The 15,680-nt window shown below is 42.1% G+C and overlaps 1 protein-coding gene across 2 annotated transcripts in view; it reads left to right on the top strand.

Annotated features, from left to right (window-relative positions):
* IRAG1 (inositol 1,4,5-triphosphate receptor associated 1) overlaps nucleotides 1–12,502 on the top strand; it is an 85,322-nt gene extending 72,820 nt beyond the window's left edge. For both annotated transcript variants that reach the window (XM_072118847.1, XM_072118846.1), the window contains exons 16-21: nucleotides 490–539; nucleotides 667–774; nucleotides 1,945–2,021; nucleotides 4,404–4,526; nucleotides 5,858–5,986; nucleotides 6,539–12,502. In XM_072118847.1, coding sequence (XP_071974948.1) covers nucleotides 490–539; nucleotides 667–774; nucleotides 1,945–2,021; nucleotides 4,404–4,526; nucleotides 5,858–5,986; nucleotides 6,539–6,779 — 728 coding nt within the window. In that variant the 3' untranslated portion in view covers nucleotides 6,780–12,502. The remainder of the gene's footprint in view (nucleotides 1–489; nucleotides 540–666; nucleotides 775–1,944; nucleotides 2,022–4,403; nucleotides 4,527–5,857; nucleotides 5,987–6,538) is intronic.
* Nucleotides 12,503–15,680: the final 3,178 nt, after the last annotated feature.

Here is a 15,680-nt window from a genome sequence, read left to right as displayed (position 1 = left end):
ATTTCAGTTTTGCGCCGAATTGCCTCGGGATTTTGGCGCACGCGATCAGATTTTGTGCATCGGCGCCGGCTTGTACGCGACAGAAATCGGGGGCGTGCCGTCGGACAACCCGACTGATTCGGACAACGCGCAAGATTTAACATTTAGAATTGTGTCGCAAGTCATGCACATGCAAGCACTGGGAAGAAGAAGGTGAACTCCAGCGGACCTCGGTGCGGAAGCAACGGATCGGGCGGGCGCACGATCTTAGTGAATAGCGGCAGACCCAAATCCTCGTCGAACAACGCACCGCGGGAGTGTGACAGGACCGGGTAAGTAAATCTGCCCCATTGAGTTTGAAAACTATAGATGGTTGTGATGCTGTGAAATCTAGAAAATGACTTGCAAAACTCTAAGAGCTGAGGTTTTGTTACAATGTATACATGAAAAGAGAAATAAGTCTGGTAAGAATTTTATATACTGATTAGAGGACTTTCTTGCATATTCCAGAGGATGGAGTCCCTCGCTCCTCGCGGTCCATGTCGCTGACCATTGGAAAGGTGGGTACAGGATCGGGGGACTAGATCAGTAGTGTAATAATAGTATAATATTGTGTCTTCTGCACGTGCTCAGTGTCCAGATGATGTCATGCACACAGGTGACATCATTGCTGGTGTTTTATTCTAGAACATGCCCCGCAGGAGAGTCAGTGTCGCTGTTGTGCCGAAATTTAATCTGCTGAATATCCCAGGACAGTCCCCCAGCTCGTCCCCCATCCCTGGGCTCTCTTCTCTGGTAAGTGGATGGCTTCTCTAGTAATCTGTAGTTTTATGTTGAACCAACTGATACTATTTTTCACTTTGTGTCAGGATTGCATTCTAATTACTGATAGATTTCAGCTGGTGTCATGACTTTCCATGGCTTTTTGCACCTCAGTGGGGGACATTTACTATGGTGTTTCCGCCAGTTTTGTGGTGCTTTCACCGCATGTTCTGCTCTCAGACCTATTTATTAGCTGTCGGTGACAGAAAAAATTACTTTTTCCGTCTGCTCCGACTCTTCTCCGAAAAGGGGTGTGGCTTTGGCGGAGTGGAAACTCAGACACAATTAATATGTGTCACAGCCATTTTTGGGCGCTGTAAACTGGCGGAAAGTAGACCAAAAGAAAACTGGTCTAGCAGGGACTGTTGGACATATTTCTGGCGCTCGGGACAGATTTTGGTCCCGGGGACAGAAAATGGTCTCGGGGACAGAAAATTGTCTCGGCGCCAGAAATGTCTCTGCACAGCTACACAATTTCCGAGAGCAGGTCGGTAACAAAGCCAATGCAGACACCGACACTTTAAGTAAATGTCCCCCAATATGTTTTCCCTGTGTCTTTTATCATTGTTACAAATAACTACAGGGTGATATCTTTACCGGAGTGGATCAGAAAATTGGTGACCTACAGTAGCTTCAACTTACAGCAGAGTTCTTGGGAAAGGAGTGCACTGATCCATTAAAGGAACACTCCAGTCACAGCTGATTCATTGAATTATACCTTGTGCAGCGCCTGAAGGGAGGAGCAGGACTCCAGGTTCTACAAATACAATGAAAATGAGTCCTGCTCCTCCCATCAGACCATGCACCATGCATTATTCAAGGAATTAGCTTTTTCTGGAGTGTTCCTTTTAGATCATAGACTTAGAGCTACAAAATCAAACGTAGGAATGTTCTCAGCAGCACAGAGTATTTTAGACTCTGGGTGTTCTAATCTTGTAGAACTTGGACTAGTGGAAGAAGCATTGTTCTCAGCAGCAGAGATTTGGAGTTATATAGTGGGATGAGCAGCACAGAGTATTTTAGGTGACATGTACCAATTACTTGAAAAGGTTATAATCATAGGATCAGTAGGGTTCTCTGCTGCATAGAGTGTTTCAGAAGACATTTTATCAAATAAATGAATTTATTCTTGGTGTTCTCCAGGCAGAATCACCCGGTGGCAGTGGTGGCAACAGGAGCGGACTATCAGCCTCCCCGGGGCTCTCTCCATTGATAGAAAAGTAAGTTTCCTCAACTTGATAGAGACTGCAGAACCTTCCACATTCACTCCCTGGAGAGTGTAGTAGTACCTTTGTGTGTTTAGTAAGTAGCAGTTGGACTGTGAAAAATGAGCTCTACAAATGCTTTAGGTGGGTCTTTCAGCCTGAAGAGCTTTCTGCACTTTGCATTGAAGCCCCTCCCCTCTGTTCTGAGTGACTGCTGAAAGTATCCAATGAAAATACAGATCCTGCTGGTAGCAGAGGGGAAGTGCAGCAGCACAGTACAGAGAGCAGAAAGCTCTTCAGGCTGAAAGACCTTAAAAGAGCTGCAGAGCAGAATTAAAAGTGCACTTTTCTCATTTCTGTAAGTACTAAACATATAGAAAGGTATAACTACACATTTCTCCAGGGAAATACCTGGCTGCAGCTTTGTTTGGTCAAAACTAGTGACAGATTCCCTATAAAATCAAATAGCTTTGCCACCTGCTGCCTGACATTGAGTGCGGCTTCACACTACACAACCACACGTCCCCGCTGCTAACTTTAGCCCATGCAGTTGATTTGCCATCGATGTCTATGGTGGGAAAACCTTTGACCTTTGTGTTTCTCTACAACTTCCTGATAAACAAAGTCAGTGCCCCCCTTTCCTTGGAGAATACGCTTCTCGCTTATCCTACAGTTGAGGTCATCGGAACGATTATTGATACCGTTTCGTCTCGGCCAAGGAATAAGTGCGTTTTTTGACAGCGTCCTGTGATCTCATGCTGAAGCTTAGATAAAAGTTTACTAAAAAAAGAAAAACAAATACAGAAGCACCCATCCCCCCTCCTGCCCGCTGTGGGTGGGGGCACATTACGACTGATTTGTTTCCACTGGGAACACAGGATGTCGGGGTCTGTGGAAATAAGCGCGACCCTCCCAGCCATCGCATAGATACGGGTCACTCTCCGATACCGGGCCAGGAAATTGTTGCTTTGCTGAAGTAATAGATTTGCTGACATGACACAATGGAGAGGACATGGAGGATGCGATAAGCCCGCACTCACTCTCAGTTCAAACAAAATGTTTTTTTACTGCACCCGGGGTGTTGTCCTCGGGAGCGTCATTCATTCAGAGAACACAGGAATGTACAGCGCCAAGAACACGGAAGGACTGCGCAAAGGTGGCACCCAGATCCGATGTCAATTATGTACATTAATAGATCCAGACCCCAACCCTTGTTTCTGAGATAAGCTGTGCTGTTCTCCATGAGACTGACTTCTTCTGGCCCCACCAAAGTTAGCTATGAACATTGTCGGACAGGCCCATCAGAGAATCCAAGGATCCTCCGGTGGGCCCAGACTCTAACCTAATACAGGATCCCAGAGATAGAGCAAGGGAACAACCTTATTTATTGGCTACTAGGACCTCCCAGGAGATTACTTCCAAGGAATAATTTTATCTGGTGGGCTATGAAGGCTACCACCTAGTCCTAGAGTCAACCGTGCTCCATAGAGAAGCATAGCCTCAGCACCCATGCACAGGATTGATTCTACAATTCACAATAACAATTAGGGAAATGCTAAAAACACAAGAGTCTTGAGGGACATGGAAGTTTATCCAGGGATGGAGACTCCCTACCTTCACATCTATGGAGAGATTGGAAGGTTCTATCATCTTACATTGAAAGGTTCTATCATGTTACATTGGAAGGTTCTATCATCTTACATTGCAAGGTTCTTTCATCCTACATGGGAAGCTTCTATCGTCTTACATTGATTGGAAGGTTCTATCATGTTACATTGGAAGGTTCTATCATCTTACATTGGAAGGTTCTATCATGTTTCATTGGAAAGTTCTATCATCCTATATTGGAAGGTTATATCATCTTACATTGGAAGGTTCTTTCATCCTACATGGGAAGCTTCTATCATCTTACATTGATTGGAAGGTTCTATCATCCTACATTGGAAGGTTCTATCATCCTACATTGGAAGGTTCTATCATCCTACATGGGAAGCTTCTATCATCTTACATGGGAAGCTTCTATCATCTTACATTGATTGGAAGGTTCTATCATCTTACATTGGAAGGTTCTATCATCCTACATTGGAAGGTTCTATCATCTTACATTGGAAGGTTCTTTCATCCTACATGGGAAGCTTCTATCATCTTACATTGATTGGAAGGTTCTATCATGTTTCATTGGAAAGTTCTATCATCCTATATTGGAAGGTTATATCATCTTACCATGCCAATATTTTGGTGTTTAATATTTAATCATTTTTGTATCCCCCGCCCTAAAAGAATTAGGCCAAGGTGATCCTCTACTCTAGAAGATCAGCGTTATATATTTATGTGGCATCATTGATGTATAGCTTATATAAACAGTATATACCATCTCTGTTTTCTGCATTGTGTTAGTGGGAAGCCCAGCGTGGAGACAGACGGCTGTGAGATACAGGGGTCTGGGCTGGTACCGAACTGCGCAGAGGACATCAGTGCTGAAATCAAGGCCAAGATTGAAGAGGAGGCCTACAACAAGGGGTAGAGACCAATATCCAAAATGACCCAGCACACAGAATGATAAATGGACTTAAAGGGATTTTACCAAGTACAATCTGATTGGTGAGGGTCCGACTGCTAGGATCACTGATGACGAGAACAGACCTTCGCAGTTCACAAGAACAGGGGTAATTTCTCACTAACTGATGGAGAATCAGTTCGAGCATATGTCCTGCTGCTCATTCAATACTGTGGGAGCGCCCGAAATTGCTGAGCACAGCTCGGGAGTATCCCCGACACTCCTAATCACTGTCCACTTCATTCAATTACTGAGAACGGGATCTCCCATCCTAGGATCAGTGGGGATCTGTTCTCAAATCAATCAGATTGTAATAAACTATAATAATTGGTACAAACCCTTTAAAGGAAATCTACCATGGAAATCCATTGTGATAAACTAGGGACACTTACTCATAGATCCAAGCACTATGATAATATTTGCTATCAATGGCCTCCTACTTTCTTTAAAATAATCCCAATGAGACGCCTGAGGGGCTCCGGGAGCAGTTCCCAGAGCCCCTCCCGGTTGCAGATTCACAGGCTGTGACATTGTTGTCAACTCCCACCTGCTAAACACTCCCCCCTCACTCCCCCCTCACTAGCATAGGTTTCCAGTTGATTTTAGAAGGAAGGAGGTCATGGATAACAAATATAAGAAGATTACCACAGTAACGGTGCCAGGATCTATGGGTAAGTGTCCCTGGTTTGTCATGATTGATTTCCTTTAATCGTACAGTGAAATTCTTGTAATTCAGTCTTCCTGATTTGGGTTTCTATTCTTCATATTATCCAGAATATTTTCTTCATATTATCCAGAATTTTTCCTAGATATACTACATGGATGGTTGGATTCGGACAGTGGGGCAGGGCTTCATAGGTACTAATGACATAGCCACGTCTGATGATCTTACAGTGAACCAATATTAAATCCTGGTCCATTTCATAGTTGGTAATCAGGCTCCGGACTGGCCCACAGGTGAACAGGTGGATCCACCGGTGGGCCCCCAGGTCCTGCCTAAGTAGTGGACAAGGTTCCCTCTTTGTAATTTATACATATATTTAGAGCATCTCTACTATCCTATGTATTTATATGATTATATTAATAGATTATGTAACAAACTTATAGCTGTGGTGGACCCCAAGATCAGATTTTACTGGTGGGCCCAAAGTATCCCAGTCCGACACTATTGGTAATGATTCAGTCCATAGTAGGGAATTTAAGGTGGTGATGGAGGGGTCACCTCAACCCCCATCTTTTCACAGCCGACTGCTGCTTGGCTACCCGCATCACATTCTACATTGCCTCTTCTTAGGTATCAGGAAGGCTTGAAGAAGGTTCAGGGTCTCCAGGAGTTGAAAGAAGAAGATGAAGAGAAGATAAGTGAGAGTCCAGCGGAGTATGAAGAGGAGGAGAAGGAAGAATTCACCAAGATGAAGAGCAGGTTGGACCCCGCAGGGCGTTATGGTGGGATCATAGGGGCCGATGGCTGCTAAAAATACAACTGGCCATGTACATTAGATGTGTCCTGGCCGACCCAAGGTTCATCAAAGGATGTTTAACCTCCTGACTCTCCACCAAAGTCAGAGACTATGAGGTTACAAACATACTGTACCACTAGATAAAGAACTTAGGAGCTTACATTCTACTGTGCTATTAAGCGTCTATGCACCCTACATAAAAGGCTGACTATGCATCAAACATTTATAGTCTTCCTCCTGGTGACCAGCTACTCACTATATATGTTTAATGCATACTCAATATTTCTTGGTATTTTTTAAGGTTTAAAATATAATCTGTATGCAGTAACCTCTTGAGCTCCCCCTAGTGGTAACTAGAGCCAGAAAGAATTTTATAATACAGTGGATTTGAAAAACTCAGCAACACACAACTGATCTTCAATTCCTGTAACAAACATTGTAATGGTAGAATACCAAATCTTTTCACTTTTTGGCAATACTAACCCATTGTTTATGTTTTTATCCCCTTATTCTAGTAAAATTGAAGAATGCATAGACTACTTGCATATGCTGTATCCCAAGTTACTGAACCACTGGAGCGTCTTCTCCATTATGGCGGCTGGGATCGTCCTCCTTGCCGTCTTGCTGAGTATTTATAATTCCTTCTCTTCGTGCACCGAATTGCCGGACGGGAGCCACGGAAAGGCCACGTGCTCAGTACCCCAAAGATATTGGTGGTGGACCTCAGGGTCTCAGCACAAGCAGCGCAGGCAGTAGACGACACACTGTGGTGGTCTTAACTCCAGCATGACAGTGACATGAAGACCTGGGCAACAGGATGGACTAACAAGAGGGGACTATATGGAAAGTGCAATTGGAGGATAATGGGATCCAAGTCCAAGAGATCCGAGGTGGCCCCATACTTCATCACATGGGCATTGACTGCAGGTTCTTCTATGACCCAGTATACTTACAGAGTATGATAAGACAATGGGCTGGTCTCTGATGGGAAGGTCACAGTACTCCCTACAGTGCTCCCTACCGGCTGTACAAGCCTCTGTAGTGTGTGTAAAGATTATTGCAATGTACAAAGTAGGATTTTAAAGGAGAAAAACCTATTATTTAAGGCATTAGAAAAAAAAAAACCAAAGCAGGGACCATGGCCCCCACCAGAACCTGCAGGTGGTAACATTATTGCAATTGTTATATATTTCCTGTACTACACAGAGTTGTCAATTTTTTTATGCCATTTTTGCACCATGATATGTAAAGATTTTAAAAGGGTTGATTATAAAAAGATATGGCCGCTTTCTTATAAAACACTGCACCCTGTAATGGGAAGAAAAATGAATAGGACAAACCACAAAATAGGACACACCACACACAGGCGGAGCTGAAAGGGGGGGGAGGTGATTACGCACAAAAATAGTAAAAGGTAATTCTGTAGATTTTGGAGAATTTATTGTTTCACTCTACAGAAAGATATTGTGAGCTGTCTGCCGGAATCCTAATGTAGTTGGAGCCTCTCCCCACTGCGCTCTAAATCTATTATATGGGTATGGAATAAACCATTAGGTAAGCAGGGGTCCAAATAACTTATTATAAACCATTTCTCTAGTTAGTCCCAAATATATTAAAAAAGCAGTACTGTAGATTTCAGGAAGCTGAGATATCTAGGGGTCCTGTGTCTGCTGGGGTCTTCATGCAACAGAAGCCTCTCCCTACTGCGCTCCTAAACTTATTTTATGGATATGGAATAAACCACTTGGAAAGCAGAGTTGCAGATAATTTATTATAAACCATTTCTCTAGTTAGTCCCGAATAGTAAAAAAGCAGTACTGTAGATTTCAGGAAGATGATATATCTAAGGGAGCAGTCTGCTGGGGTCTTCATGCTGTAGTAGACTCTCCCCACTGCGCTCTAAATCTATTATATGGGTATGGAATAAACCACTAGGTAAGCAGGGGTCCAGGTAACTTATTATGAACCATTTCTCCAGTTAGTCCCTAATAGTTAAAAAGCAGTACTGTAGATTTAAGGAAGCTGAGATATCTGGGGGTCCTGTCTGCTGGAGTCCTCATGCAACAGGAGCCTCTCCCCACTGCGCTCTAAACATATTGTATGGATGTGGAATAAACCACTTGGCAAGCAGGGGTCTAGATAACTTATTATAAACCATTTCTCTAGTTAGTCCCGAATAGTAAAAAAAGCAGTACTGTAGATTTCAGGAAGCTGAGATATTTGGGGGCCTTGTCTTCAGTGGTCCTCGTGCAGCAGGAGCCTCTCCCCACTCGTGCACCAGAGTATGATAGCATGTGATGTGATATGATATGCATGTTCGCAGCCCGATACATCAAGAGGCTTCAGCCTCTTGATGTATCGGGGCAGCCGGCTGCGCCCTCCGCTCGTTGCGCAGAGGTCCTGATAAATATCCCCCATTGTATCAGTGTGGAATAACCACAGGGCAAGCGGGGGTCCAAATAACTTATTATGAACCATTTAATCTGATACTGAAGATCCCGGTGACCTCCACCCTATCAGCTGTCTAAGACTTCTTCACTGGCATCATACAATACTGCTGTTACTCACTGCTTCCCTCTCCATAGACTTTTATGTCATCTTAGTGAGTTTATGTCTTATTACTAGCAAGATGGAATTAAGTGGAGCAAAGTCTAGGGAGGAAGAGGGGATATGAGGGCTTCACTAATGTGTTACTCTTCTAAATACATTATTGGAGCCTTTATTATCAACAATATTAGGAAAATACGACAAAAAAAAAAAATCAACAATGTACTTATTGGAGCTTTATCAGTAAATAGGGTATAATAAACCACTCAAGATCAGTAACACAAAACTAAAGCAAAGTACAGTATGTGCAAAGTGACTAATGAACTTGATGCTACAGAAAAGGCTTCTTGATGTGATTTTTCTGAACAGTGGCCCACATTTATCAATAACAGTGCGGTCTGTACTGTGTGCAGTTTGCCTGTGTGGTGTGCAGGGGGCGCCAGATTCGTATTCATCGAAATAGGGGTGCACCTTTTTTTTGGTGCACCTTTAAGATGAGGCGTGCAATGCACTTCTGTCGGACTCTGCATGATAAATGTGGCGCCTGGTCACACTGTGCTTCGGAGCGGCCCCTTTATGTGCAGAAATTTGTGTCGGTTTTAGTGCAGTCGCAAAACATAGGTGACACAGACACTTCTTAAAGGGGTATTCCCATTTGGGCACTTACATTTAATTAAATTCATTTGCCTTATGTAAACATTTCTTCAATTGGATGTTAATTAAAAAAAATGTTCCTGTGTGAAGATAATTTCTCATAAATGTAGTCATGTTGTCCCTTAGAAACGAGACTGTATCCTTGGATACGACCACCTCACACTCTGGCAGCAGTGGCCAGACTTGCACTATAGAATCCTGCCGGACCACCAGGATACAGCAATCATCACCACAGGACGGCTGTGTGACATGTAGTAACTCCCGGACATTTTATATACAACAGGAACATTTTTTTTAATAACATCTAATTGAAGAAATGTTTACATATGGCAGATTAATGAAACTGAATGTGAGTGCCCAAACGAGAATAGCCCTTTAAATACAAGGGCAAGCAGTTTGTGCATAAAAGAACTTGCAAAGTCGGACAGAAAATTGTGACAAGCACCTTAGTAAATGTGGCCCAGTGTATTTTTCAGGGGCCTTTCAGTATGTTATAAAATTAATTCCAGCCTCAATAAATGACTGTGCAGGCAGAATAGTGAGTGCAGCTCTGGAGCTCAGGATGTAACTCAGGGTCAGTACAGGATAAGTGATGTCATGTATGTACACAGTGACTGCACCAGCAGCAGAATAGTGAGTGCAGCTCTGGAGCTCAGGATGTAACTCAGGGTCAGTACAGGATAAGTGATGTCATGTATGTACACAGTGACTGCACCAGCAGCAGAATAGTGAGTGCAGCTCTGGGGTATAATACAGGATGTAACTCAGGATCAGTACAGGATAAGTAATGTCATGTATGTACACAGTGACTGCACCAGCAGCAGAATAGTGAGTGCAGCTCTGGGGTATAATACAGGATGTAACTCAGGATCAGTACAGGATAAGTAATGTCATGTATGTAGCTGAATAGTGAGTGCAGCTCTGGAGTATAATACAGGATGTAACTCAGGATCAGTACAGGATAAGTAATGTCATGTATGTACACAGTGACTGCACCAGCAGCAGAATAGTGAGAACAGCTCTGGGGTATAATACAGGATGTAACTCAGGATCAGTACAGGATAAGTAATGTCCTGTATGTACACAGTGACTGCACCAGCAGCAGAATAGTGAGTGCAGCTCTGGGGTATAATACAGGATGTAACTCAGGATCAGTACAGGATAAGTAATGTCATGTATGCACACAGTGACTGCACCAACAGCAGAATAGTGAGTGCAGCTCTGGGGTATAATACAGGATGTAACTCAGGATCAGTACAGGATAAGTAATGTCATGTATGCACACAGTGACTGCACCAGCAGCAGAATAGTGAGTGCAGCTCTGGAGTATAATACAGGATGTAACTCAGGATCAGTACAGGATAAGTAATGTCATGTATGTACACAGTGACTGCACCAGCAGCAGAATAGTGAGTGCAGCTCTGCAGTATAATAGAGGATGTAACTCAGGATCAGTACGGGATAAGTAATGTCATGTATGTACACAGTGACTGTACAAGCAGCAGAATAGTGAGTGCAGCTCTGCAGTATAATACAGGATGTAACTCAGGATAAGTACGGGATAAGTAATGTCATGTATGTACACAGTGTCTGCATCAGCAGCAGAATAGTGAGTGCAGCTCTGCAGTATAATACAGGATGTAACTCAGGATAAGTACAGGATAAGTAATGTCATGTATGTACACAGTGTCTGCATCAGCAGCAGAATAGTGAGTGCAGCTCTGGAATATAATACAGGATGCAACTCAGGATCAGTACAGGAAAAGTAATGTCATGTACATACAGTGACTGCACCAGCAGCAGAATAGTGAGTGTAGCTCTGCAGTATAATACAGGATGTAACTCAGGATCAGTACAGGGTAAGTAATGTCATGTATGTACACAGTGACTGCACCAGCAGCAGAATAGTTAGTGCAGCTCTGGGGTATAATACAGGATGTAACTCAGGATCAGTACAGGATAAGTAATGTCATGTATGTACACAGTGACTGCACCAGCAGCAGAATACTGAGTGCAGCTCTGGGGTACAATACAGGATGTAACTCAGGATCAGTACAGGATAAGTAATGTCATGTATGTACACAGTGACTGCACCAGCAGCAGAATAGTGAGTGCAGCTCTGGGGTATAATACAGGATGTAACTCAGGATCAGTACAGGATAAGTAATGTCATGTATGTAGCAGAATAGTGAGTGCAGCTCTGGAATGTAATAGTGGAGTGTTTCTGTTGTTCTATTCCAGTGGTTGCAAACCTATGGCACGGGAGCCCTTTCTGCAGGCAGTCAGACCATCGCCCCATGACAGAGTTTACCAAACACGGAATCTTCCTGCAGTCCCGGGCAACTTAAAGGAAATATACCGTATGATTTCAGGCATTATGAACCAAACATATCTTGAGAATGTTTAATCCCCGAGCTGAGTAGTTTTGCTGAAATAACAATTATAACATTCAGGACCTTGGGAAAGCTGGATTGCTTCAGTCTGCCATTGATAAACACATTACAGAGAGTTTTCTGAACTGTCCAGACAGGACTAATCAACCTAAGCTGGATGGTGCAGCGATTGATTACTTCTGCCTGTCAGGCACAACACAGTGATTACATCATTCTCTGGAGCAGCTGCATAATTAATGTGAGAGGAATAGTGCCGAGCCTTCATTATCATAATGTTATCATTGGGTTTTTTTTTAGCAAAACCACTCAGCTCAATGATTAAATAAGATATGTGTAGCTCCAGCATTCTCAAATTATGTTAGGTTCATAATGCGTGAAATCAAATGGTAGATTTTAAAGCGTCACTTCATTGGCTCTTTGAAACTCCATTATCTGTGGAAGTCCCCCAGCATTCTTCCTGTAAATAGAGACCCTGGAGAGAAGCTATAATGAGAGACTGAATTTACCCTTCTTCTTTCAACTGTATTGGTGGCCTCAGGCGGCCAATACAATTGAAAGATGTTGAAGAACCGGGAGCAATAAGTAGCATCCATCTTTTCCTAGTCCTCTGGGTGCAGGGATCTCCATTCCCTTATAATCTGTGGAAAGTCTGTTTAGTCTGATGTCGCTGCCTGATTTTCCATGTCCTCCTGATTTCTAGGCACATATGTTTAGTCTTATGTTGTAGTCCTATCGTGTGTCTGGCACAGCACTGACTTGTACTGATGTGACAGCAGACGTCACTCCTTGTGTAGAGTCATTTTCTAGTCCAGTTCTGCGCTGCACAATCCGTGCTGTTTGTTGTACTGTAAATGGCCACATACTTGATTGTAAAAACAAACTGAATAAAGGCTAAAATTGTCCTGTGTGTATCATGTCATGTTTTACATCTCATATCTACTATAATACTGCCCCCTATGTACAAGAATATAACTACTATAATACTGCCCCCTATGTACAAGAATATAACTACTATAATACTGCCCCCTATGTACAAGAATATAACTACTATAATACTGCCCCCCTATGTACAGGAATATAACTACTATAATACTGCCCCCTATGTACAAGAATATAACTACAATAATACTGCCCCCTATGTACAAGAATATAACTACTATAATACTACCCCCTATGTACAAGAATATAACTACTATAATACTGCCCCCTATGTACATGAATATAACTACTATAATACTGCCCCCTATGTACAGGAATATAACTACTATAATACTGCCCCCTGTGTACAGAAATATAACTACTATAATACTGCCCCCTATGTACAGGAATATAACTACTATAATACTGCCCCTATGTCCAAGAATATAACTACTATAATACTGCCCCCTATGTACAGGAATATAACTACTATAATACTGCTCCCTATGTACAGGAATATAACTACTATAATACTGCCCCCTATGTACAAGAATATAACTACTATAATACTGCTCCCTATGTACAGGAATATAACTACTATAATACTGCCCCCTATGTACAGGAATATAACTACTATAATACTGCCCCCTATGTACAAGAATATAACTACTATAATACTGCCCCCTATGTACAAGAATATAACTACTATAATACTGCCCCCTATGTACAAGAATATAACTACTATAATACTGCCCCCCTATGTACAAGAATATAACTACTATAATACCGCCCCCTATGTACAAGAATATAACTACTATAATACCGCCCCCTATGTACAAGAATATTACTACTATAATACTGCCTCCTATGTACAAGAATATAACTACTATAATACTGCCCCTATGTACAAGAATATAACTACTATAATACTGCCCCCTATGTACAAGAATATAACTACTATAATACTGCCCCCTATGTACAAGAATATGACTACTATAATACTGCCCCCTATGTTCAAGAATATAACTACTATAATACTACCCCCTATGTACAAGAATATAACTACTATAATACTGCCCCCTATGTACAAGAATATAACTACTGCAATACTGCCCCTTATGTACAAGAATATAACTACTATAATACTGCCCCCTATGTACAAGAATATAACTACTATAATGCTGCCCCCTATGTACAAGAATGTAACTACTATAATACTGCCCCCTATGTACAAGAATATAACTACTATAATACTGCCCCCTATGTACAGGAATATAACTACTATAATACTGCCCCTATGTACAAGAATATAACTACTATAATACTGCCCCCTATGTACAAGAATATAACTGCTATAATACTGCCCCCTATGTACAAGAATATAACTACTATAATACTGCCCCCTATGTACAAGAATATAACTACTATTATACTGCCCCCTATGTACAGGAATATAACTACTATAATACTGCCCCCTATGTACAAGACTATAACTACTATAATACTGCCCTCTATGTACAAGAATATAACTACTATAATACTGCCCCCTATGTACAGGAATATAACTACTATAATACTGCCCTCTATGTACAAGAATATAACTACTATAATACTGCCCCCTATGTACAAGAATAACAAAAATTTACTTACCCCGAAATTTTCTTTTCCTGGAGTCCAGGGGCAGCACACACAAATGGGTTTTAGTCCTCTAGAACCAATCAGATAGAGACAGGTTACCAAGCAGTACACATGTATTCAATTAACTAGTTAAGGAGCCCTATAAGAGGGAGGAGGAACTAGGAGACAGTGTATTATTATAAAGCAATATAAATAAGGGAGGGAAGCATGTGCTGCCCCTGGACTCCAGGAAAAGAAAATTTCGGGGTAAGTAAATTTTTGTTTTCCTGATCGTCTCAGGGGCAGCACACACAAATGGGATTTGTAAAGCAGTACCGAAAAATTCTATGGGTGGGCCACATGTTTGTAACTTAAGCACTGCACTGCCACAGAGTGCCTTCTGCTTAAGAGATAGTCTAGCCTATAATATTTGACAAAGGTTAAAGATGACGACCATGTTGTGGCCTTGTCCACTTTGTCCATGACATAACTCTGTTGAAGAGGTAGCTGTAGGCTGTATAGAAGGAATCCTTATCACTGAGAAGGATCTTGATAGCATGTATACTGTAGTGTTCTTCTATGGTGGCCTTAGACCACCTGGTTATAGTGACAACTTGCCCTTTGCCCAGTTATTGGGAGCACTGGAATAGGAGGCACAAAAAAATAACGGAAGATCATTTTTTAAGGGAAGACATCAAGAACTGCTATTCTTAAATCTTGAGTGTGGAGACTTCATTAATCCTAACAAGAGGTTTGTATATAAAAGGAAGCATAATTTTTTTTTTTTTTTTTTTTTGGAAAAAAAATCTGGCATTGATACCCAGATGAGGAAGTCATCTCAATTTTTGAAGTATGGATCTTAGATTAATGGATCCTGTAGTTCACCGCCTGGCTGCGGTGAGGGACCTTTATGTAACAGTTCTGATAGGACCCTATATAGGGCTGAGAAGACAACCGATAGCGCCTTACAGGAAGGACAGCAGAACTTGAGGTTTTGAAGAATTATTATTATTTGAAGAAGATATGCAGTAGATGCCATTGTTGAGAATTTGATTGAGATTTAGTCGAGATTTTTTTTAAGATATCTGGATCAAAGTTGATGAAGATTTGAGCCTCTTTCATACTCCGTTAGTCTTTCAACCTGGTAGGTCTATGGGCAGTCTGTAGGGTAATTATGACCTCCGGATATGATCGCAGTTGTGACATGATCCCTGCATCAGCCTCCAGGCAATTAGCTGCCGAGTGTGTGGATGAGTATGGTGTATGCTCTTTTTGGAGAGCAGGTCCCCTGTTGCTGGCAACTTACAGTACCTCCCTTTTGACAGCGACCGTGGCAGGCCCTGTGGAGCCAACGAGGCGGGAAGACATAGTCTTTGTCCTTACCTCATCTGAACTGTTCAGAACATTTGGACCAAGGGAGTAGGAAAGCAACATGTACACCAGAGCCTGGTTCCACTTAAAAAGGAAGTCCGTCAATTGCCAATGTATGGCTGAAATGACTTACATTTGTGGTAGTTTTGAATTTCCG

This window comes from Engystomops pustulosus, chromosome 7, assembly GCF_040894005.1.
Source record: "Engystomops pustulosus chromosome 7, aEngPut4.maternal, whole genome shotgun sequence".
NCBI lineage: Eukaryota > Metazoa > Chordata > Amphibia > Anura > Leptodactylidae > Engystomops > Engystomops pustulosus.
Note: the sequence above shows the minus strand (reverse complement) of the source record. Positions and strands in the feature narration are given on the sequence as shown.